Source organism: Phocoena phocoena, chromosome 16 (assembly GCF_963924675.1).
Source record: "Phocoena phocoena chromosome 16, mPhoPho1.1, whole genome shotgun sequence".
Classification (NCBI taxonomy): domain Eukaryota; kingdom Metazoa; phylum Chordata; class Mammalia; order Artiodactyla; family Phocoenidae; genus Phocoena; species Phocoena phocoena.
This window is the reverse complement of record NC_089234.1, coordinates 50,612,957-50,638,195: the sequence shown is the minus strand read 5'-3', so window position 1 is coordinate 50,638,195 and position 25,239 is coordinate 50,612,957. Positions and strand designations below refer to the sequence as shown.

The following is a 25,239-nucleotide window of genomic DNA, read 5'->3' as shown; positions in this document are numbered from 1 at the left end:
TCTGTCTGTGGCCACACCCTCCCAAGGATATCCTTGAGAGTGACCAAGCTCGGGCCTGAAGTTTCCGCCCTGTACACCCTGTGAATATAAGGAGAACAGGCTGCTTCTTCAACCAGATGCTGGTGTCTGAGCAAGAAAGTGAAGGTCCAGCCCAGGGAAACTTATCAGCAACCAGGAAGGCTCCTGAGCTTAAGTGTTTCTCCCAGCTGTCAGCACCCGGGGCCCCCATAGCAGCGCCTCGCTTGCCTAAGCGTCTTCCAGGGACGGGAAGCTCACCCCTCCTGGGACAGTCCATACCTGTGTTGGCCAGCTCTGTTAGCAAGTCTGTCCCATCACGGGGCTTGAATCTGCTTTCAAACAGTTCGCCCTTCCCTGCAAGGCGTGCGTGGGTCTGCTGCTTCTCCATGGTCACAACTGGGCACTGCAGATGGGGAGGGAGGCTAGCCTGCTGCCTGGCAATCTCTGCCTTCCACCTGACTAGAGACTTGAAGGCCCTCTCTGCCGTCCACCACACACGTGGACTCCCACTAGTGACCAGACTAGTAATCGGACCCTCTGGGAGAGCTAGCGTGGCCTGGGGGGTGCAGAACAGGAATGGGTTGAGATCTCAGACAGGTGGTCCTGATAAACCCTCACCATCTGCCCCTTTCCCAACCGCAAATCTCACCCCCAAAGCCTTCAGGGACACATCCCTGGAGTCGATTTGGATTTTTCAGGCCAGGCCCTTCCCAGAGCCCACCCACCCCCTTTCTGCCCCGCCCTCATTTCTCCTAGAGACTAGTGGGAGGGATCCTTCCGCGCTGAGGTTGCGCCCTTGCCCTGACGCTGTTTTACAGTCAGCCTCAAAGAGAGTGGCAAACTCCCTGACAGTCACAGAGGAAGTTCATAAGAAGGGAGAACTCCAGTGGAGCCCAGCCCTACCAGGATTTGCAGACCCGGAAAAAGTCCCAGTTTTCCAGTGCCCTGCGGCCCTGGGGTCCCCTTGGCTCCTGCGCTCCAGACCTGGGGACAGAGGTCGCGGTAGCACAGAGGAATGCCCTCCCGCCCTCCACCCCCGCCCGCTGCTGGGAGCGGGTCCCCTCAGCTCTGCACCCACTAATTGGTCTCGTTCCGCTGCGGGCGGGAGCGCTCCAGCGGCGCCGATCCGAGCCGTGTCATCCGCTTAGCGCCCTCCGCACCTTTCGGCGCTCCCGCCCACGCCCGCCTCCCGCCGCCGACCCCACCCCACCCCCACCCCGGCTCTGCACTCGTCGCGGGCCCAGGGCATGCTCCGTGCTCCGACGCCCGGCCTCGGCTGCGGGGAGCAACAAGACCCGCCCGCGGAGACATGGGGCGCGGCCTGCGGGCCGTCCTGGCCCTGGGGCTGCTGTTCCTCCGCCTGGGTGAGTGGCCGCAGGCCCCGCGGGCCCCGGTAGGGACGAGGGGTGGGTGCTGGCGCCAGCCGGGTGGACCTAGGGACAGTTCTGGACCGTTCACTTCCAGAGTGGGGCTCGGGATGGGGGACGGGGACACGGGAAGGGGGATTCTCGCTGCTCTCCGCTTCTTCAGAAGCACAGTCGGAGGTTTGGCAGCTGCCCCGAGGGCTGTGGGAGGGTGTTTCCACTCCCCGTGTGACCTTGACCAGGGCACTGCCCCTCTCTCGGCGAGGTTTCCTAGTCTGCCCATTGATGGGGCTGAGACTGGCCGCTGCCTGAGTTCCAAACGCCCAGATGGTGCGTGTCCCTGACAAGCCGAGCCCAGCCGGAGCCCACGGGAGGAGGTGGCCGAGGGCCCCGGTGGGCGCGCTGGGCTCTGGGACGGGAGCCCTCGCCTGCCCGCGCGTGGGCCAGACGCGCGACCACGCCGGTGCCGAGCTGTCCCTGCGCGTGTTCGGGTGTCCTCTGTTCTGTGTTCTCTTCCTAGCCCAGGCCAACTTCGCCCCCTACTTTTTCGACAACGGGGTGGGCAGCACCAACGGAAACATGGCCCTCTTCAGCCTCCCGGAGGACACTCCTGTGGGTGAGTACGCCTGGCGTCTGCCCCACTTAGGTCTCCCGGAGGGGCGGCCCACGTTCCCCTGGACATAGAGACCGAACCCGTGACTCCCGGGACATCCTGTTAGCGCTCTGAATTCCCCGGGGCAGTTGCAGGAAAGGAGGGCACGGCGGCCGTGGACACCTAAGCTACTAGGCCAGTCCTGGAGACCCAGGTGCCGAGCCCAGAGACAGGGCCGGCCCCAGGGGCAGGCGGCAGTCCTCAGCGCTGGGGCCTTTACCCACTGCGTGACCTTGAGCAAAGTACTAATGTGCCAGAGCCCCAGGGCTCTAGGCTTTAAAATGGCCCCAGAACAATGAACTCAGTGGCATCTGCAGGGAGAGGAGCCGGAGAAGGAGGGAGGTTCACACTTCCTCTCCATCACCTGGTCTGGGAACCCTGAGCAAAAGGACCACTGCAGTGTAAAGGAAGCACCTGCTCAGAATTCCCTGAATAATCCAAGCATGGGGAACAGTGCTGCGCGTGAGTCACCCCTCCACCTTAAGGCTCCTCCCTTTTCCCTCATCCCGCATCCCCAGTCTTGGTTCCTGGGACAGGAGTCATTTCCAGGCAGAGACCCTAGAGGTAGACCCAGCAGCCCTGAAGCCCTCTGTAATCTGTATTCTAGACTACAATCTGTAAAGTGGCAGGTACTAACAGCCATCTGATAGTCGTGGAGAATAAAGAAAAAGAGTAGGAAGCAGCCAGCCGGGACGGGGCCAGCAGTGAGCGCTCAGCTGTCTCTTTCCAGGCTCTCATGTGTACACCCTGAATGGAACAGACCCCGAGGGAGACCCCGTCTCCTACCACATCAGCTTTGACCCCAGCGCTAGAAGTGTCTTTTCGGTTGACCCCAATTTTGGAAACATAACCCTGATTGAAGAGCTGGACAGAGAGGTATGGGGACCTGCGAGGAACATTGCCTGCCAGGCATGTAGACAGACCTCTGTGGGTGGGAAAGTGCCCTAGAGAGCATCCTTGGAGAGCTCCCATAAATCACAGAAAACTCAGCCAGCAGATCAGGGCTGGAAAGACTCGTTTAGAAAGCGGCTCTGAGTTTGGTAAAACTCCTCCCCTCTGTGCCCTCTGAACCTGCGGGTGACAGGGCATGGGCTGTGTTTCCCTCGTGAGATCCCACACCAGGCTGGTGGACCAGGTACCTGGACCTCGGCCGCGGGATGCTGCCAGCTCTGATCCAATGGCAGACTCCACCAGTGCAGAGAAAGGAAAGGGTGGGTCCCGGAGACAGCTGGGGGACACAGCAGAGGAGGTGAAACTGTTCTCCCCTCCCTGTCACCCTACGGGACGTGGGGACCTCGACACCCACCATGTCAAGGGGAGAGCTTGAGACACCACAGACCTGGACCTCTGAGGAGCTGTAGAATATGGAGAGTCAAGGGAGAGATAAGGGGCAAAAAGAGGAAAATTTTTAAATGGATTAATAACCTCTTCCTGGGTCCTCCAGCACACTTGTTAGCATCTCTCATTCTGACAGGGGTGCATTTTCTGTTGGCACCTCCACCCTCTGGGTTTATGAGAACCCCTGATGGGCCAAGCCCCAAAATAAGGTCTCAAGCATGGTCAGAGGCAGCTTTCAGCCACTCCGCCCTGCTCCAGGGCTCCCTTGAAATGCCCGGGCCTCCTCTGATGCACCCAGCCTCCAGGGGTCCCTATGGTGCCTCAGACTCCTGGACACTTCGTCCTTGTGCTTCACAGAGGGAGGACGAGATTGAAGCTATTGTCAGCATTTCTGACGGCCTGAATCTGGTGAGTACGCGCTCCAGCCAGCCCCTGGCCGCACGCGGGGCAGGGCTCCCAGCAAACCCAAGCTGAGGTCCAGCAAGATCTGCCCCAGCATGCTCATAGGAGAGAGGGGAAGGAAGGGAGAGAGAGCACACCCACATTCCTCAAGCAGTGTCTCCTCAAACCTGCTTGCCCATCCATCTCCTCCCGCCTGGCTCTTGGCTCTGCACCATCACCCAAGCTGAACACCTGGGCACCCGACCCCTCCTTCCTCCCCTCCTTCCCCATAGCTGCCACTTGCACCCAGCCCTCACCACTGCTTCCCGGATAATCCTGGGGGCTCCCGTCCCTCCAAGACCTGGCCACAGGTCCCAGCTCAGAAAGCGCTAGCAGCTGGCCCCCACTGCCCTCAGGGTGGAGCCCAAGCCTCACACTGCCACTCAGAGCACCGTCAGACTCACCCGCCTTCTCTCCCACATTCACCCCACCAGCCGTGAACGTGCGCTCTGAACCCACGTATGTGCTTCACTATGCCTTTGCCCGTGTTGCTGCTTCTTCCTGACACACCCTCCTCCTCGTTCCCGCTCACCTGACGAAGTGCTGCAGACCTTACTTCTCACACCTCTGTGAGGCCTCCCTGCCGTCATCCACCGCAGGCTGGGTCAGATGCCTCTTCTCTGGGCCTCTGGATGTAGCCCCCTAAACTGGTGCCTTTGCCTAGGCTGGGGCACACGGTACCCTCAGAGTCATGTGGTGCAGGCCCCAGCCCCCAGCGCCCAGCCTGTTGTGGTTGCCGCCCTGAATGACATCACGACTGTTCTTTCATATGTTGCTATTTGCCCACCACTCCACCCTGCAAAATTCACACCGTCAGACTGTGTCTTCTGTCTCCGGCATGGAGCACAGTGCTTGGCACCGAGTAGTTCCTTAACAGTATGGGCTGCATGAATGAATAAAAGAGGGAAGGAAGGAGGGAGGGAGGGGAAGGGAGGGGGAAGGAGGGGGCAGAGACATACACCTAGGGTGTTAGAGGCCATTGTCGCTTTATCACCTGGAAGGTCTCAATGCTCCAACACCTGTCCCCTTTGCCCCTTCTCAGGTGGCGGAAAAAGTCACTATCCTGGTGACTGATGCCAATGACGAGGCACCCAGGTTCATCCAGGAGCCCTACATTGTCCAGGTTCCCGAGGTGAGCAAGGGGCCACCAGGCAGGGTCGATGCACTCCCGCCCCAGGCCTCTGGGCTGCCCTGTGACCTGGCCAAGGGGACCAGGCATTGGAGTGAAGAGCCCTCTCCATCACTCACTACCCTCTGGAGACCCCTCCCCTCTGTGTCCTCCTGCCACCTCTGTTGCCAGCCCCTCACATTTTTATCCCAAAGGAATGTTCATTGACCATTTTCCATTAGAATTATAATGCACTTCCTTTTTGGGGGGGCACCCTCGCCCCCTGCAGTGAAAATGCCGAGTCCTAACCACTGGACCATCAGGGAATTCCCTATAATGTACTCTTATTGTGAAAATCTGAATTGTACAGAAAAGTAGGGAAAAAAGAGTTTCAGAAACCACCCTTAATCCCTCCAGCTTGAGACAACATTGTTAAATTTGGGGGTATTTCCTCCTCATCATTTTCATGATCATAGGTTCTTGCTTTCTCTTTATTTTACATAGTTGTGACTATACTAAACATGTTTTCTGTATTCTACTTTTCACTGAATTTATAACATAAGAATTTTCCTCAGTAATTGTAAATTTGTGGTAACTAAGATTTTAATAGCTTTCCTTGAGTGCATATTCCAGCATTTACTGAACTGTTCCTTTATGTTTGGATATTAAAGATACTTTAAGTTTTTGCCGTCATAAGAAACATCAAGCAACAAACTCTGAGCATAAAAGTTCCTTTCTCTAATTGGAATGATTTGAAATTGCTGGGTCAAAGCCTGGGCACCTGTGAGGTGTTGCCAGATTGATTTTCCAGAATGACACCTGTTTGCCTTTCCCCTAGGATGTGAGAAAGGGTTTGTCTCCTGGTTCCTGGCTGACACTGGCCATTCTGGGAGTTTTAAATGTCCGCTAATTCAGTAGGAGAAAGATATTTGCGCTGGCTCTAAACTGGTGATACGGAATATGTCTGTGTTTGTTAACTGTTTACAGTCACTTCATATTTAAAGCCTTTGTCTATTTGGAGCCGTTCTCAGGGGGAGGATGTCTGTTTGTTCCTCCTTTCCTCTGCCCTTTCCTGACCCCACTCTGACTCCAGTGTGTCTCCTCCATCAAGGCCCCTCCTCCTATTGGATGCTCCCTAGGTCAATCACCACCTTTCACCTCTTTTTCACCCCTCACTTCCCTGACTCCACCTTTCCGTGCCCCTAGACCCCAGTTCCCCGAGCATCTGTCACTGCCCCTGGGACTGACCTTCTGTGGCTGTGACCCCTCAGGACACACCTGCCGGGAGCAGTATCGCCAAGGTCCGTGCAGTGGACAGGGACACAGGTTCTGGAGGAAGTGTCACCTACTTCCTGAAGGTAAGGTGGGACACACAGGAAATAACCAGAGGCCTGGGCTAGCAGGGACACCTGGACAGCCCCCATCTCCATCACTAAAGCCCTTAGGTCAGTGCCTCAACTATTCCCAAAGATTGTCAGAGATGGTGCATCCCACCCAAAGAGGTCTCAGTAAATGCAGGCGTGGGATGAATAGGTGGGGACCTAAGACTGGCCTGAGAGGAAGCCATCTTCCCCTGACTGGCCCATCCTGGCTCCCTCTGAGTTGACCTGCCTCCCTTTCCCCAGATCTCAGGACCCTCAGCTCTCCCCCCACCAACCCCTCCCCCAGAAGATGGCCTGGGCACTTTGCGCACACACAAAGTAAAAGAAACTTGTCTGAGCCTAGAAGTGTCAATAGGAAAAAAGGCAGAAGGGGCAACTCTCAGAATGAGCAGAGCTGTGACACCTCCACCCTACCCTTGTCCATCCATCCCACCCTGTCGAAGGCGGAGACCCCTCCCCACACCTCCTGCCTTTCCCTGGACTCCTCCGGAACCCACTGCCCTCCTTCCCATGGCTGCTGTTTCTGCAGCATCTTCTCTGCTCTCCACAGTTAATCACTTGCTCTCACCATTTTCAAGGCAGTATAGCTCAGTGGCTAGAGACACAGCTTCTGGAGAAAGCCCCTGGGCTCCACGGGTTCTGAAAAGACTCCACCACTTCCCACGCATGGGGCTTCCATCATTGTATGACTTTCCCAGCTCAGCTTCCTCGTGCGTAAAATGGGCAAGTTGAAGGCGCATCCTCATTGGGTAGTTGTGAGGATTAAATACGTGTCAAGCTCCAACAACAGCTCCTGACACACAGTCACCCCTCTTCAGATTGAGGATTGTCTCCTGTCCCCATCTGACCGCCCCAACCCCCTACCCAGATGCTGCTGACTGACCCACAGTCACTTAATGGAGGGGTTGGAAGATCCTGAAGGCTCTCTCTGTCACTATGGCTTTCAGCCCTCACCTCCTCTAGGTTAGAGCACTCTGCTGACATTTCTGCCTGCTGGAAAACTCCAGGCCAGAGCTTAGCCCCGAGCTGGGCCCCGTTGTTTTCTAGCTGAGCTGAGAAAAGAGCTGAGGCCCTGCTGGAAGGGAACGTCTTTGCTGGACTGAGGGAGAGAGAGGGGAAGCCCAGAGCCCTAGCAAGCGGGACCCTGGGGGCCGGGAAGACTGAGTGCCCTGAAGTGTGCACCTCAGCCCTGAGACCAGAGTTCGTGTGATGAAGGGAGGACGGTGAAGACCCCCTTTCAGGAAGCAGAGCAGGCGAGGGACCTGGGTCCCTCCCCAAGGCCCAGCCCGCCCCTCGCTCTTTACAGAATCCACACTCCACCAAGTTTTCTGTGGACCGCCACAGTGGTGTACTGCGCCTCCAGGCTGGGGCCACCCTGGACTACGAGAAGGCCCCGGCCCACTTCATTGCTGTGGTTGCCAAGGTAATAGAGAGGGAGGAATGGCAGCACCTGGGCTCTCCTCAGCCTCCGTCAGGGGAAGCTGCCCTTGGATTGGAGCAGCTAGGTTCTACAATTGGGGGGCAGTTCGGGGCAGAAGGTACGATGGGGGAAGGGATGGGGGTGCAGCCGCTCGGAATCTCTAATGCGTGGAGCCTGCCCAGACATGGACATATTCCCCAGGGAGGCTGGTGTTTCTGAGCCAGAGAGGGCATATTCCCTCCTGGGAGAGGGCATACGCCCCCTCCGGACTGACAGGCCTGGCTCTCCTCTGTAGGCGCAGGTGGCCGTGCCTGGAGACTCATGGCCCTCACATCCGCACAACCTGGCCTCTGGGCACCTCTGTTTCTCTGCCCGGGCTTGCTCACCCTCCTCTTCCTCTCTGTGTGACCGGTTACCCTCTCTGAGCCTCAGTTTTCTCATCTGCCCACCCCGAGACTTCAGGAAGCCCCAGCCGTCCCTCTAAGACCCCCATTTTCTTTTCCAGGAAGGCCCCTGCTGGTCACATATTGGCTACAGGGCATCCCCCTCAGTCTGCACCAGGAGGCTCGTGCCGGGCCTGCCTGCCAGCCACTCCACGAGGGCAGGCTTGGTGGGCGCACAGCTCCATTATACACGCTCAGGCGCGGGTCCACATCATGCTCTTAGCAGGTCCTCAGGAGTGTTTGAGGCTTGGCTCCGGGCTGGGAGAGGGGATTTGGCTCTGACCCCCTCCTCCTCTGCTACTGATCAGACATGATTTCCCTGGAGAGAAACCTAACCCTCTTTCCAAAGGAATGCCTATGAGCACCTACTGCATAGCAGGCACTGATTGAAGACCTTCTTGCATCATCTCATTTAATTTTCCTAACACCCGTATGAGGGCAAAATTATCTCCAGGTGACACGGAAGCAAACGGAAATCAGGGAGGGCAGCCACTAAGTGACAGGAGCCGGATTCTGTGGGAGTCTGCTCAACTCCAGAGCCCAACCTCTCTTCCCTCTCCGACCCTTCCCCAGGATGGCGGAGGGAGGCTGCGAGGGGCCAGCGTGGTGCTCTCGGCCACCACCACGGTTACAGTCAATGTGGAGGACGTGCAGGACATGGCCCCTGTCTTCGTGGGCACGCCCTACTACGGCTATGTGTACCAGGACACCCTTCCGGTGGGTGGCTGCGCCCCTCAGCCCAGTGTCACCTCCGGACACCTTCTGCCCTGTCCTTCGTGCTGCCCGAGGATCCCCCTGCTGGATGGCTGGGCTCGACCCGGACTCGCGAGCCTCAGCTTATGTGGAGGCCGGCTCTGGACCCCTCACTCAGGCCACAAACAGGTCGTTTTGCGTGGGGAAGTAGGCCTGGGAAGAAGTGGCGGCTTGTGTGTGGAGCACGTACCGGGTGCCCAGGCTATGCCAGGCATCTCTTCACTCACTCAAGCTTACGCCAGCCCGGCTGCACATGTCAGCCCTTCAAAAGGGCTGAGAAGAGAGGCTGGGAAGAGAGCTGATGATTTGGTTTAAGTGGCCCTTTCCTCCACCTCGTACAGGAGGTGAGGTGCCTTTCGCTTCCCTCCCTCTAAGCCTGTATAGCCTGGGGCCCCTCAAACCGGTAGTTCTCCCACAGTTTGCTGCCGAATCACCACACCCCTTGTCGGACATCACACGTGGGCCCAGATGGAAGGCTGGCCTCAGCTTCCTCCCCCTTCAGCACAGTCTCCGTCCCTCCTTCCCGCCCCCCCCCCCCCCCCGCCACCCCTGTGTTTTGTGTTTTGAACTCTCAGGTTCCAGTCCTGGGCCTGGCATCTAGGGGCCGGCCTCCCCTCCACCCCGGAGGCCCCACCATCCTCTACTCAGCCCAGCCCTCTCACCACTGCACCCTTTTCCTTCTGCTGGACACGTGCCCATGGGCCTAACGCTTCCTGCCCTTCTTGGCTCAGCCCAGGCACTGCTTTCGCCGACATCTTTGGTTGATGTCTGCTCCTACACCCAGCACGCCCCTCCACGGGCACGCCCCTCCTTGGGGTGAGCCCATGTGTTTATGTGCCCCCCCAGCCACACCTCCCATGGCCACGGCTCAAGAACTCTCTGTGGAATGGAATTGCATTCTCAATTTTCACTTCCCCGGATTCTGATAATTCCCAACTTTATACAACAATGAAAACACTTACTGAGCACTACTCATGTTCTGGGCCCAAGCTAAGACATCACCTTTTCAGATGCTGGCAGCTGAGTGGTGCAGAAGGGCACAGAATGAGGGAGAGAGAAAGGCCGGGCTGCTCACATGGGGGCTGCAGGTCAGAGCAGGGCGAGGCCCAGACGGTCCTGCTGAGGAGCTAAGCGGGAAGGAGGTGCCAGGGCTGGGGGAGAGGACAGTCAGGAAGCTGCCATGAGGACGCATAGGCCTCCGGGGAGACGGGCCTGAGTAGGGAAACCAGGAGGGGGTGGCAGGCCAGGATCGAGCAGGGCTTGTCAGGTGGGGCAACTTCCCAAAGCCTTCAAACGGCCTCCCAGGGCCACAGGGTAAAATCCTTGTTCCCCCCAAGGGCTCAGAGGTCCTGACCGTCGTCGCCATGGATGGAGATCGCGGCAAACCCAACCGTGTTCTCTACAGCCTCGTGAACGGTGAGTCTGGGGCTCGCTGCTGGGCTGCAGCTACAACTCGTTGGGTAACCAGAGTGAGATCCAACCTCTCCAGATCCCAGTTTCCTCATCTATAGGCCAGAAGCACAGGATGCGTGGAGAAGAGTGGCTGGGTCCCTGCAGGAGGCGGCACGTCTCCTTGGGCGTCTCCTTTGGTCCCTGCTTCTCATTATGTCCAGCAACAGGGAGAGACACATTGGGCAGGGAGGGGCTGGGGGCTGGATACCGAAAGCGGCACAGGTGGTGCCAATTCATGTTCCCACGGGCTCCTGGGCATACCTCGTTAATGGGAAGGGGTGGCAAGATTTCTTATACTCTTTAAATTGCCATGTGTTTTTCTCATTCTTTTAAATGTTTTGGCCTAGAGCATAGAGTTGAATTCAGTGAATTAAATGCATTGATGATTTTGCGTGTGCCTAGTACTAGCCCTGTACATGGGTGAGAAAACTGAGGCTCAGAGAAGCTAAATTATCCCAAGTTCCCATTGGGTTTGAACCTAAGTCTGCTGGCTCTTTCCACAGCTGGGCAGCAACTGAGCAGGAGAAGCCAGCCCTGGGGAGGGCTCTTGAGCCCTCAGTAGCTGGTCCCCTCCAGGGGACCACCACACCTCGTACCTGCTCCCAGACATGCACACATCTCTATACTCTCACTCAGACACCATCACCTCCTCTGACCCTGTCCCTGGAACATGCCTGGTACACACTCCCCTTCCAGCAGCTCACACACGTGCAGATGTGTCCACTGTCACACACAGGCATCTCTCCCCAGGCATGCAGACCTCTGACTGCCTTCCCTCCCCTCCACCACTGCAATCCTTCAAACACCTACCGAGTGCCCACACCACACCATCTCCTCTCCTGTCTTCTTGCATCTCCCTCTACTCCTCCCCTTCCAGTCTTTTCCTTTCTTCCCTCCATTATTTTCTCTCCTTCTCTCCACCTCCCATCTCCCTTCCTCTATACCTCTTTATTTCTCCTTTCTCTTTCTACCACACACACACACACACACACACACACACGAAGCAAAATACTAGAGCATCTGGGAGCCAGAAAGTAGTGAGCTTGAGTCCCAGTTCTGCACTCACTGTGTAACCTTAGATAAGTTACTTAGCCCCTCTGAGACTCAGTTTCCTCATTGGCAAGACACAGATGATAATAGGGGAGACTTGAACGAGATAGCGTCTGAGGAACGTATGGCACCCTGCGCCACCGTGTGGCCTTGTTCAGAACTGCAGGGCACATCTGTCTTCTGTGACAGGCAGTGATGGAGCCTTTGAAATTAATGAGACGTCTGGAGCAATCTCCATCACCCAGAGCCCTGCCCAGCTCCGGAGAGCGGTGTATGAGCTGCATGTACAGGTATCCTCCCACGAGCTTGGCGTTCCCCACCCTTCGGCCCTGGAAGGTTCCAAAGGTGATGAGACCTGGGCTGCCCCCTTACCCCCCAGGGCTCGCAGGATCTAGGGAGGAAGGATCTAGATGTTGCTTCAAGGAGCACCTACAAGAGGTAGTACCTGGCGAGGGGAGCTGTGATGAGGCAGGAGAAGGAAGGATGGAAGCAGCGATGCCATGAACATGGGTAGGACCCAGCAAGTGGAGACTGGTGTTGGGGAGCACTGTTTAGGGTGGGGCAGGCGGAGGCCTTGCAAAGCTAGGAAAGCCCAATGAGCCGAGGCTGGAGGTGAGAGAACATGATGTAGCAGGGGCGCAATGAGGGGTCAGGTGGGACCGGAGCCAAGAGTCCACAGGCAGCACGTAAAGGAGAAACGGTTGGAGCCCAGGTGGTGCCGGAGGAGCAAAGGCCTTGAATACGAGGCATGGGTTTTCCCTGCAACAGGGCCAGCTTTGCGGCCATGCAACCTGTGAGATGACACAGGAGCCACAGTTAGAAGGGTCCCATGCTGGGCTTAATGCTCTGCTCTTGCTGTCTTGAAATTCTCAAGGGGCCCCCTATTTTCATTTTTCACTGGGCCTGCAAACTATGTACCTAGTCCTGCCCAAGAGCAGGGAAGAGCCATGGAAAGGTTTGAGCAGAATTAGAGTCTTGTTAAAAGCTCACTCTGACTGCTCACTAGACCAGTGGGATTCCCCAAATCAGAGAGCTTGGAAAAAAAAAGATTTCCAGGACCCACTCCTGAGGATGGGTATTTAGTATGCCTGGGGGAAACCCAGGATTCTGCGTGTTTTGAGCTCCCAGGTGATTCTGGCACCAGTCTCAGCCTGATGTTTGAGGGCACTGCTCCCAGCTTGGGTTTGGAGGGAAGTGGATGAGAGGTAGGGAAGCAAAGCCATCAGCCCAGGTGACAGATGCCGAGGGGCCGTGGGGATGAGCGGAGGCGGAACAGTGAAAATGGACAAACGGCAAACTGTGAATGAGATTCCACAGAATGGGGCCGTGAGGGGTGGGGGAAAGGAGAGGGAGGGATGCATCTAGGGTGGTACCATGCCATCACAAACACAGGTGAGAAGGCAAGTTGAGTAGGATGGGCATGAGGCATTCTGGTGCCTCGGGGACATTCAAGTTGAAACATCCAAACTTGAGGGTAACAGGTTTGGACTTCAGGGCAGACAGCATCAACATACAGGTAGCTGTGAAAGGAGGGGAGGGCATGAGGCCACCCAGAGGAGGGCTGGTGGGAGAGAGGAGCCACCAGCTCAGAAGGCCACTGCGGGAGCACCCCAGGATAAGAGTGAGGAAGAGGGAGGTGCCAAGGAAGGAGAGACCAGGGGTCAAGTCCAACCTGCAAAGTGGAGCCACTTTAGCCAAGGGGACAGCACACTTGGAAGGGGGAGGGGGAGCGGGCAGTGCCACCTGCAGCATGGAAGTCAGTGTGAAGTATCTGAGTTGGGGACGGGCTGAGCATTGAATGGGAGGAAAGGGGGCAGAGGGCACAAGCTTCTACCAAAGAAGAGTTAGGAAGCAGCTAGTGTGTGATGGAGTAGAGGCCAGGGAGGGTCATTTGAGGATAGGTAATACCAGACATGCTTATAGGAGAGCGGAAAGAAGCCCTTGCAGGGCCTCACATGGTGTTTGCCACCCGTTCCTGAGGTGCTTGTGGACTCTTGGCCCTGGCTTTGCAGCCTGTATTTGTCATCCACTGCTGCATCGCCACACCTCCTCTCCCTGCAGCCTCCCCCTGGGCAAGTGGACACGAGTGCAGAACATGGTAAAGCTAGGGTTTGAACCCACATCTGGCTGCAAAGAGAGGGCAGTGCGGTGAGGTGGAGAGAGCACTGCCTAAGGAATCAGACACATCTACCTTCTTCCTAGTCCAGCTGTGTGACCCCAGGTGACTGCCTCCTTCCTCTTGCCTCATCTGTAAAACGGGACAAGTAATAGCCCTATACTAGTTTCCTATGACTGTTGTAACATATCACCACAAATGTAGTGTCTTAAGACAACACACATTTGTATCTTGCAGTTTGTGAGTCAGGAGTACAGAGTCAGCTTAGCTGGGTCCTCAGTTTCAAGGTCTCTCACGTAGCTGCCAACAAATTTTCAGCCAGGACTGGGTTCTCATCTGAAGGCCCAACTGGAGGAGGGCTAGCGTCCAAGCTCACATGGTTATTGGCAGGATTTAGTACCTCATGGGCTGTCAGACTAAGAACCTCTGTTCCTTGCTGGCTGTTGGCTACACATCACCATTAGTTCCTAGGAACACAGGCCTCTTCAACACAGCTGTTTGCTTCATCCAAGCCAGCAAAAGATAGATATAGATAGATATCTTCTATCTATCTAGAAGATAGAAGTTATGACCTAATCTAATCACTTATCAGTGATTAGATTAATCTAATCACAAATTAGTAACCTAATCACTAAGTGCTATCTCATCACCTCTGCCATATTCTATCAGCTTGAAGCAGGTCACTAGGCCAGGCCACACTGAAAAAGAGGAGATTACATAAGGGCACGAATACCAGGAGGCAGGGATCATTGGGGCCATCTTGGAATCAGCCTGCCACACAGCCATAGCCACCTGTCCCCACCCCAGGTGGCTGAGGTCAGCTCTGCAGGGACCCCAGCTGCCCAGGCCATGGCCCCTGTCACCATCCGGATCGTGGACCTCAACAACCATCCACCGACATTCTATGGAGAGAGTGGACCCCAGAACAGATTTGAGCTGTCCATGTATGAGCACCCGCCCCAGGGGGAGATCCTGCGGGGCCTCAAGATCACTGTCAATGACTCAGACCAGGTATGTGGTCCTGCCCTCGACTCTGTCTTCCTGCAAACCACATGGGACCAAGTCCCAAAGCTGAGCCTGCATGAGCCTTTCCTGCTGATGTTCACAGGGGCCTGGAGAGTCACAAAATGAATGACGCAAGAGTGGGTAACCAAGAGAGAGAGGAGGGAGGGTAGATAATCAAAGACCAGCTGCTTGGCCTAAATATATTCACAATCAATTAAGAGGAAAAAGCCAGTCAAATGCAAGCACCTCTGCGTCTGACCCTCCAGACTTTGCAGATGTGGCCTGTGGCCTCCTGTGCCCGGCTCAGGGCTAGGCTTTCTGTGCTTGTTTCCTTGCTGAGTCTTCATAGTCTGCTCGACCCTTCTGATTCTTCATCACCTCCCCTATAGAAAGAAGTAATAATACTCACCTCCCGGGGTCAAGGGCACGTGAAGGCTCCTTGCACAGCGCGACTATCTAATGAGTTTCTGTTCTCATCCATCTTCCCTGTTTCCTTTCTCCAAACTGTTGTCCAGGGAGCCAATGCCAAATTCAACCTGCGGCTGGTGGGACCCGGGGGCATCTTCCGAGTGGTCCCCCAGACGGTCCTGAATGAAGCCCAAGTGACGATCGTTGTAGAGAACTCAGCCACCATTGACTTTGAAAAGTTCAAAGTGTTAACCTTCAAGGTAGGTGATGCTTTGCACTACCCTGAATGGGGGGTCACAGCAGCACCTAGATTCATTCCTAAGGGGTCCCTTGTCACACTCTGCCCCTCCTGGCCCTGCTCCTTTCCTCTCAGTTTCTCTGCCCCTCCTGCTGATTTGAGGAGTAAGTGGAAACGGGAGAAGAAGAATCACGACACAAGACCCTTCTCATACTGCACACAGCCTCACTGAGCTCCCGCTTCTCAACTACGACTGTCCCCAGGAGTGCATGGAGGGGTGTCCAAAGAAAAACTACCAATACAATGTGCCGTGTGAATAGATTGAGAGAAGAAAACTATTTGATCCTCAGGATAGATGTTTTCTCATACACATTTGACATATGTCACCTATTCTGTTAAAAACTTTAGCAGGAGATGAAAAATATACTCCTTTGTGCTTGTAATTATTTAAAATGATAAACATAAATACATAATGCATATTATACATAAATATATAATTTATATTAATAAAAAGGAAAAATACTTTGTTGGTATTTTTTAAATTGTTTTAATTATTTATGATTATAAATGCATAGACACCGATAGCTAGCATCGTGTTTAAAAGTGAAATTCTACACAACATTGTAAAGCAACTATACTTCAATCAATCAGTCAGTCGATAAAAGTGAAACTCTAAAAGCATTCTATGAAGTCAGGAACAAAACGTGGATAACTGCTCTCACCGCTATTCTTTAACACTATTCCTAGAATAACATTATTCCTGGATTAAAAAAAGGAAACAAAAGGTACGAACATTAGAAAGGAAGAGATAAAAATTATTATTATCATCATTATTTTAGACGATGTGATTGTTTGCTTAGAAAAATCTAAAAGAAATGATCGAAAAACTGTTAGACACAGCAAAGTTGCTAATATGTTTGATTATAAAGTTGATACACAAAACCTAATAGTTTTCCTACGTACAAAAAACAGCAATGAGAATAATGGAATAAGAGAGCACTTGTACAGTGACAACTAATAGATAAAATTTCTAGGAATTACCATAACAAATATGCAGCATCTAAATGACAAAAAATGCACAAATTTAACAAAAGGACATAAAGAAGGCAAGAAATATAAAGACACACCTGTTTAAAAATGCGAATTCTCGTCAATTAATAAAGAATCACACCACCTCAATTAAGTCTTACCCAGAATTTCCTTAGGGGAGGAGGGAGGGGGTTTGACACAATTATACTGGTTTTTATCTGGAGAAATAAACCTGAATAGTCAGGAAATTCAGGTAAAAAGAATATGAGGCAAGAACTTGCTCTGACAGATATTAAAGTATATTATGAAGCAAAATAGTTTTTTTAATGGAAGTTTAAAACAAAGGAATATGCAAATCAGTGGAGCAAAAGAAATTGGTCCCAATGCAAATGGCAACCATAAGGAAACGGGCATTGCGGTCAGTGGGGAGGGAAATGATGTGTGCCTTAGAGGTGCCCCCTGCAGGTGGGGGCAGGCATAGCTGGCTGGCTGCTGAGAAAACGGGAGACAAGGCAGGGATGGTACTGAGACGGGACGTGGCAGGCTCTCTGCAGAGCGACTGCCACCCAGACAAGTCCTCCTTTTCCTTCCTTCCCCAGCTCCTGGCCATCGAAGTGAACACCCCAGAGAAGTTCAGCTCCACAGCGGACATCGTGATCCAGCTCCTGGACACCAATGACAATGTCCCCAAGTTCACCTCCCACTACTACATTGCCAGGATCCCCGAGAATGCCCCAGGGGGCTCCAACGTGTTGGCTGTCACAGTGGGTTGGGGCTGACCCAGGGACTGGGGGTGAAGGGGGCCTTGTGAAGTCAGACAAACTGGGGCTCCAGTTTGAATCGCGAAGCCCACACTCACTGGCTGTGTTCTTAGACAAGCTACCTGCCCTCCCTGAGCCTCAGTTTCTTCCATACAGTGGGAATAACAGCACCTCACAGGACTATAATGAGGACATATAATGAGAAATACAAGGCCTTCCAGATCTGGTTCCTCCAATACTTGAGATCTCCTAGGGCGAAACTAGGGCTCCAGAGCAGGGCTCCAGATCAGTTTCTCCCCAGCTGGGCAAATCCCCCAAATCCTTGTTTTGCCATTGAAAGCAACAGCTGCCAACATGCCCTGACAAAGGGGCAGGGGCCACTGGGAGCTTTCTCTCTTCCAGGCCGTCGATCCAGACACAGGTCCCTGGGGTGAAGTCAAATACTCCATCTATGGATCCGGGGCAGACCTGTGAGTAGATCCAGAATCCCGGACAGGACCTCAGGCAAGGGATTTGGGAGGCTGAGAGTGGAGGAGGATCTGTGCTAAAGGCAGGAGGAGCCTGGGAAGAGCAGGACCTGGGTCGGGGAGGCGAGCCTGGGCACAAGGAATGGAGGGGAGCTGTAGAGAGCCTGGCGTCGAGATGTGGGGACCCACCAGGTGAGGTGAGTCTGAGAGCAGAAGGGACATCATTATGGCCTGGAGCTGGGGCTCGTGGCCCTGGGGGCCAGGCAAGCAGTGCTGGGCTAGGAAGGGGCAGGTCGCGGGAGGAGAGGGAAGGGCTGTGACTTGGGTTAAGTTCTACATTGGTAAGACTGCTAAGTAGGAGGGTGGTCCTTCGGGATGCCTTGGGGAAGCTGCCTGGTGCATTACCGCCCCTTCCTGTAGGCGGCTCCTTACCGCAGGCGTGTGTGCACCTCTGTGAGTGTACACGCATGTACGTGAGTGTGCTTGTGCACACCCTTGCCTGCGCTGTCTGTGCCCAACAGCTTCCTGATCCACCCATCCTCTGGGATCATCTACACCCAGCCCTGGGCCAGCCTGGACGCCGAGGACACTGCCAGGTACAACTTCTACGTGAAGGCAGAGGACATGGAGGGCAGGTACAGCCTAGCCGAGGTGTTCGTCACGCTGCTGGATGTCAATGACCACTACCCCCAGTTTGGAAAGCGCGTCCAGGAGAAGACAATGGTGCTGGGGACCCCAGTCAAAATTGAGGTGGGCTTCGAAGGTAGCTGAGGTCCCGTAAAAGTCTTGTCCCTGCAACTGCAGGCGGCACTGTAGCATAAGAATTTCTTTTAAAATATACTGGATTCCTGAAATAAGCAAGGGTTTTTAAGGTACTTTATATACCGTCATCCCCACCTCAACCCAGAAGTAACCTCTGAGAAAGAAGATATTTTTGCCACTTTACACATAAAAAAAAATTAAGGCTCAGGCAGGTTGCATGTTTGGTTTGCCTGAGTTCACACAGCTGGTCTGCCTGCCTTTACAGCACCGCTTTCCCTGCTGCACTGCCTTCCCGATACGGAAAAAGCATGAACCCTGGAACCCAACAGACTTGACTCTGGATCCCAGCTCCCCTCCTTCTACCTCTCCATCCTTAGACAAGTCACTCCGCCTCCAGGCTTTTGTTTTTTGACAATACTGGACTGCGTAGACTTGTTCAGAGAATGAATTGCTACAACACACAGAGAGAGCCAAGCGCAGACCCACCCTGGCTCATTCAATTCCTCTCCCAGCTCCATTCACTCAAATAGGATTAGGACCATTTCCCTTCAGCCCAGCCAGCTCTATATGACGTGTTGGTTGAGCCAGGGTACACAAGTATCGCCCTCGAAGCCCAGCTCTGTCTGTCCCTCTCTGTGCACAGGCCATAGACCAGGACGCAGAGGAGCCCAACAACCTGGTGGACTATTCCATCACCCACGCAGAGCCAGCCAACGTGTTCGACATCGATACACACACGGGGGAGATCCGGCTCAAGAACTCCATCCGCTCCCTGGATGCCCTGCACAACATCACACCCAGCGGGGACCACACGTGGTCACTAGAGGTGCAGGCCAAGGACCGCGGCTCCCCATCCTTCAGCACCACGGCCTTACTCAAGATTGACATCATAGACACTGAGGTGGGTACGGAGCCGTGATCTGCGGGGGAGTGGGGGGGAGGGCCAGAGGGCCAGCTCAGACCTCGCTGCAACATGGCCAGAGGGAGAAAGACCACCTTCCTCCAAAGACACCCACCCAATTCTCTTGAAGACCACCTGTGCCATCAAACACACAGGCTTTGAAGTCAGCTCGAAATCCTAGTTTCAACACTTTGTGATGGTGTGACTTTGGACTTTGCTAAGCCTCCACTCCCTTTCTGTAAAATGGGACTAATGATGCCTCCTTCACATGGGTGTCGAAAGGCAGAAGTAAAATCATTATGTGTAGTTCTCAGTTCAGGGTCTGGCAGGAAGTCATCACTTAAGAGGTTCCTAATGCACTTGGGCAAACGTGACACACACTCCCCCCAATCAAAGGAAAGCAGTAGCACTAATGCAGGAGTTCTTCATCCAGAAGAGGTGCTTGCATCTTGCTCTCTCTGTGTGCATTTTTCTGCAGAGGTGCATGCATTGTGTTTTCTCTGTGTGCATTTTTTCTGCAGTGAAGCCCATAGTGCTCAGCAGATTCTCCAAGGGATGCCTGACCCCAGAAAGCTTAAAAACCATCAGGCTTACGGCCCCTGCTCTGTCCTCCGGGGACGAGGCAGGAGCAGCCGAATGCATCTTTCTTCCAGATGCTGTCCCGAAACCCCATGGCTGCCTTCCTGATGCAGACCAAAGACAACCCCATGAAGGCCGTGGGTGTGCTGGCCGGCATCATGGCCATTATTGTGGCCATAACCGTCCTCATCTCCACCGCCACCTTCTGGCGCAACAAGAAGTCCAACAAGGTCCTGCCGGTGCGGCGTGTGCTCCGCAAGCGGCCCAGCCCTGCACCCCGCACCGCCGGCATCAAGTGGCTCAAGTTCAGAAGGACCAAGGCCGCTGACAAGTTTGTGCTCAGAGAGGATCCTCCCAATGAGAACTGCAACAACAACAGCCTGGGAAGTGCACCGCCCCCCAAAGTCCCCGCTCCCCCTCCACCACCCAGCGTGGCACCCAGCATGGGACCAGCCCATTGGATGGTGCCTACAGTCTCTGGCTCACTCGCCCCTCAGCAACCCCATCCATCACCAAAACCCAAGGCCTTGGCAAAACACAAGGCTGCGGGAAGACCCGTCCAGTCAGCTCTGGTCTCTGAGCTCAGGCAAAAGTTTGAGAAGAAGAATGTGCATAGCGAGGCTTACTTCTAGAACGTGTCCTGTGGTCCTTCTCTCCCAACCCGATTGCCCAGCTGCTTGGGCCATACTCCCCAGCTCTGCCCCTTAGGGTCACCCCTGTTTTGTGCAATGGTGTAACCCCCATATCCAGGGCTCAGGACAGTGCCTTGGGCGAGGAATTTCTTTCTCTGGTTATGGATGCAATTGGCAAATACTTTCCCGTCACCCAGATCCTCGGCACAGCTTCAATGCTGCCTGTTCTGCAGAGGCTGGGAGTTGACGAGGAGCCAGATCTATGTCTTCTACTCACCAACCCCAGATCTCACAGTGTCTCTTGGGTCCTGCTGGGGCCCCAGCTTTCTCAGTCCAGGAGCAGGGCCGTGGCCACATGTGACAAGGTCAACTAGAACCTGGATCCTGAAGTCTTCAGCTAAGAACAGGAGCAGAAAAAGGGGGTTCAGTGCTGACTAAGGGTGAGGGTCAACGAACCTTGCAGGCTGTAGGAGACCAAATGCAGCAGGGGAGGGCAAAGATGCACCGAAAACTCACGCTGACTGTGGACCTGTGCCTAAAAGCCATTGGAAGGTGGAGGACAGTGTCTGGGCAGAGACTGTGGGCCCCTGCTATGCCCACATGGGCCTGCCCTGGTCCCAGAAATAGCTGGAGCCACGCTGGCAGCCCTAGAGATAATCCGGAAAAGCATCAAGTCCCCTTAGGAGCTGTCCCACCAGAAGTCCTTGAAGAGACAGTGCAGGGCTGAGATCTGGGGAGACTTCCATTTTTATCCAGCTCTTCTACTCACATGCTGTCACCTTGGGAAAGCTGTTTAAACTCCCTGCTCTGCTCTTTCTCATCCGGAAAATGAAGAAAGTGAATCTGCCTCATTCATGGGTCTGGGGCGAGGATCAAAACAAGTAGTAGCGACAGGGGCTTTAACCAAGGGCAAAGCAGCACAAATGCAAAGGATTTTTCCGCAGCCCAGTTCTCTGGGGTGCAGCTCTTCCACAAAGTATTGGGAGCCCCTCAGCTATTCTTCCAAGCACCCCCCAGGAGGCGCTGTGCTGGGTGAGGGCACTGCCACTGATCCACCACAGCCCGAGCTGGGTGATGGCATAGCTTCCCTTCCATGTCTCCTCCCTCCCCACCCCCCACCCCCCAACTACATCCCCTGTACAGCCCAGGACAGCCATTGTCAGAGAGGACCAGAGCCGGGCAGCACATCCAGCCAAGGCTCCGTTTTGCCAAGACGACGAAAATGAGTTCCCTAGAGGACTGATTGCCAGAGGCCACATAGCAGTTTGGCGGCAGGGAGCTCATTTGAGGGCTCCCGGCCCCTCAGCATGTTTGTGTAGCTGGGGCACACCTCATCAGCTTGTGACCACGGCCTCCAGCAGAGACGACATGCAGGCCTCTATTAATGCAAAGAAGTTCCGTCTGACTTTAAGGAAATCTGCCAAGAGGAAGTCTAAACGTGTGCCCAGAGAGAGAAACGGAACAATTCTTTGTGTTTCGCTCCACTCACTAATAACCTCTCTAGAATATGTCCGTGATTTTATTTAAACAGATTACATGCACATGTGGTTTTCTTGATTTTTGAGTTGGTGTTTGAAGGTGTGTTACTCAGATGTGCCAGTGTGCAGGCTTCTTGCCAGGGTTTCTGCAGTCCACAACCCAAGCTGTATTAAGGGTTGGGCTCTAACAAGCCAGGAGCCCAGACTGAACAAACAGGTACAGGTTTCAGGACAGGGCTGTGCTGGATCACGTTTGCCCTCCATAGGCAATGCAGCGCCCTTACAACTTGCATGCAGTTGACCTCTTTTGTAAATGGTAAATAAAATCTGTTAACCAAAAGCCAAGCTGACCTCTGGCTGCCTGCATAGCATCAGTGTTAGATGACTTGTACAGACCAACTGTCCCGACAGCCAAGCTCAGCCTGCTGCCTGGCTCCTTTGACAGATCCATCCCCCGACCCCCAGATCCGACTGTGGGGGGCTGCAAAATTTTGTTCAACTTGCCACGCATACATCTGTAACAGCAACACGCCTGTGGGGCTTGTCTACCTGAGTGTGGCTTATCAGAGCCTGGATGAGCAGGACACACCTCAGCAGGGCTGCTTGGGGAGGAATGGCAACTGCAGCTAAAATTAATTATCTCCCAGCCCAGCCCAGCGAGGGCAGGAATTGGGAGGCCTGGTATAGGCAATGAAAGCCCAGGAAGCAGTGCTGTCTCTGGGACATGAAGGCCCCTGGGCTGGAAGCTCAGGTCAGTATCAAGGCCCAGGGGTGGGGAATGGGGGCTCCAGGACAAGCCCAGGAACTTGAACCAAAGGAGAGGCAATCGTGGAAACTGGGCATGTGAGCAACTCTTGTACTGGGAAGCATGGGGAAAGTGCCTAGTTGCCAGCACCAGCCACATTGAGAAAGAGGAGGAAGCTGTGGCTAACACCAAGGGACTAGCAAATGTGGTGGCCCTGGAGGGGACCCTCTGGAGTGAGGCCAGGCCAAGTGCTACTGCATTAGGGAACAGTGTGGGCCAAGGGACTGCCTGCCCAGCCACACTAAGACAGGCACAATGTTAGACCTCAAGGTAAAGAGCTGGGAGGCAGGGATAACAGATTGGGTGGGCTCTACCACTCCTGGGCCCCAAGGATAGATGGGCAACCAACAGATGTGACTCCAAGACGTCTGTAGAACAGTGTGTGCTTTTTTCCTGTTGTTGAGCTCAGACTTTCTAATTATATGAAATAACATCGTGCTCGGGAATTCCCTGGCAGTCCAGTAGTTAGGACTCCGTGCTCCCACTGCAGGGGGCACGGGTTCGATCCCTGGTTGGGGAACTAAGGTCCCACAAGCTGCGTGGTGTGGCCGAGAAAACAAAAACAAAACAAAAAACAAACAAACATTGCTCTTTACAGTCTGACAGCCCTGGGTCTGAATCCTGGTTCTGCCACCTAAGTGTGACTTGGGACAAGACACCGAGCATCCCCGGGGCTCACTTTCCTCATCAGTACAGGATGCAAAAAAATCACTGCTATGAGGATGACAAGAGCTAATCTATGCAAAGCACCTGCCACCAGCTTTGTTTCTGCTGATACAAGCTCAGGAGACAGGCGCTACTCTTAGCTGTACACGAGGGCATTTGAGGACGGCTGACGGTCCCATGCTAGAGCATCATACCCTGAGGAAAGGATTTCTTCTGCTTATCCTTACCTCCAGGATGTTTCCACCCTCTGATAGGAGAAGAGAGGAGAGTGGACCAGGAGGCAAGTGGGGGAGGGCGGGGCAGACACCACAACATCTGTGATCTTTGCAGCCCTACAGATTGCGTTTGAGCATCTATGCTCCCAGGGAGTTAGGAACCAATGAGACTGCCCCTAAGAGGACCCATGGGACTCTGTACTGAACAGCTGTCCCCCAGAGTCCAGCTGGCGAAGTTTGGCAAGAGCTGGGCAGGAGCCAGAGTCTCCTGGTTCTCTGACGACCGGACGCTTTTTTTAAATTAATTTTTATCGAAGTATAGTTGATTTACAAAGTCATGTTAGTTTCTGCTGTACAGCAAAGTGAATCAGTTATACATATACATATAGCCACTCTTTTTTAGATTCTTTTCCCATAGGTCATTACACAGTATTGAGTAGAGTTCTCTGGGCTATACAGTAGGTTCTTATTAGTTATCTATTTTATATACAGTAGTGTGTACATGTCAATCCCAATCTCCCAATTTATCCCTCCCCACCATGAGGACTGGAAGCTTTGAGAAAATCCTGGGTCAGCTCACCCAGCATGGATGTTGGCATCTGTTGGCAAGCAGGAATACTTCCCTGACAGTCTTCAAGGGCCCCGAGCGTGGGAGGATGGGCAGAGAGAATAGGGAGGATGCCAGGTGAGGACTAAGACTGCTGACCGGCATGTGGACACAGGGAAGACCCCTTAGGAGATTCACAGAAATAACTGGGTGAGGGGGCAATGCTCAGAAGGTCTTAGTTTCTGGGCCTTCCCTGGTGGTCCAGTGGTTAAAAATCCGCCTTCAAATGCAGGGGATGTGGGTTCGATCCCTTGTCAGGGAACTAAGATGACGCATGCCTCGGGGAAACTAAGCCCGCGTGCCACAGCTACTGAGCCCGCGTGCCACAACTAAAACCCAACTCAGCCAAAAATAAAATAAATAATTTTTTTTTAAAAATAGAAAGTCTTAGTTTCTAGAATGAAGTGGGTAAGGCTTAAGCAACCATAATTTGATCAATAAAGTAAGTGACCTTATTTTGTAACAATGGACTTGTGATGTTGGTGACACTATAAAATTGTACAAATGCACCTCTTTGGCTGAGTGAGGTCCAGCCATTTATTTATTAATCAATAATTTACTCAATCATTCTTTCAATAACACAATTTCTGAGTATATCATCTGTGTCAGGCCCTCCTGTAGGTGTGAGGGACACAGGCTCTAACAAGCAAAAAGAAAAAAGGACAAAACACCTCTCTCAAGTTGCTAATAACAGATGCCTAGGACTAGCAATGGCTTCATTCTAAAAGCAAGTAGCCCTGCTCACAAATGTCTCCTGTATCAAAGGCACTTACCTTAAATAGACATGGTATAAGCTCTAAACAGATTCCCAAGAGCATGACAACTGAATCTAAAACTATAGCATATTTGAAACACTATTTATACAGAACAGAACATTAATTAAGCATTAATTAAACAGAATGTGAAGGACATTAGCATAGATACCCTGTCTTTATATGTATATATACATATATGTATGTATTTCTACATAGACACACATATGTAATCCTAATAAGATCTGCTGTTCCAAATGACCAGTCTGTCTTCTGAGTCACATTCAGAGAAAACACAAATGGACATGGATGCCTTAAATGGTGATACTTATTCAGGGCTTACTATGTGCCAGGCATTGTTCTGAGATCTTTACATGTAAAAATTCGTACAAGCATC

General features: G+C 53.6%; 1 protein-coding gene across 1 annotated transcript; it reads left to right on the top strand.

Annotated features, from left to right (window-relative positions):
* The first annotated feature begins 1,242 nt into the window (after positions 1–1,242).
* Positions 1,243–20,539, top strand: CDHR1 (cadherin related family member 1). The gene is made up of 17 exons (XM_065894443.1): positions 1,243–1,382; positions 1,903–1,998; positions 2,765–2,910; positions 3,730–3,780; positions 4,856–4,945; positions 6,193–6,279; positions 7,610–7,726; positions 8,740–8,883; positions 10,257–10,335; positions 11,611–11,711; positions 14,345–14,548; positions 15,058–15,210; positions 16,817–16,981; positions 17,381–17,448; positions 17,967–18,195; positions 18,851–19,108; positions 19,762–20,539. Exons 1-17 carry the CDS (start codon positions 1,328–1,330, stop codon positions 20,317–20,319), a joined length of 2,601 nt encoding a protein of 866 aa, XP_065750515.1. The 5' UTR covers positions 1,243–1,327; the 3' UTR covers positions 20,320–20,539.
* The last annotated feature ends 4,700 nt before the right edge of the window (positions 20,540–25,239 follow it).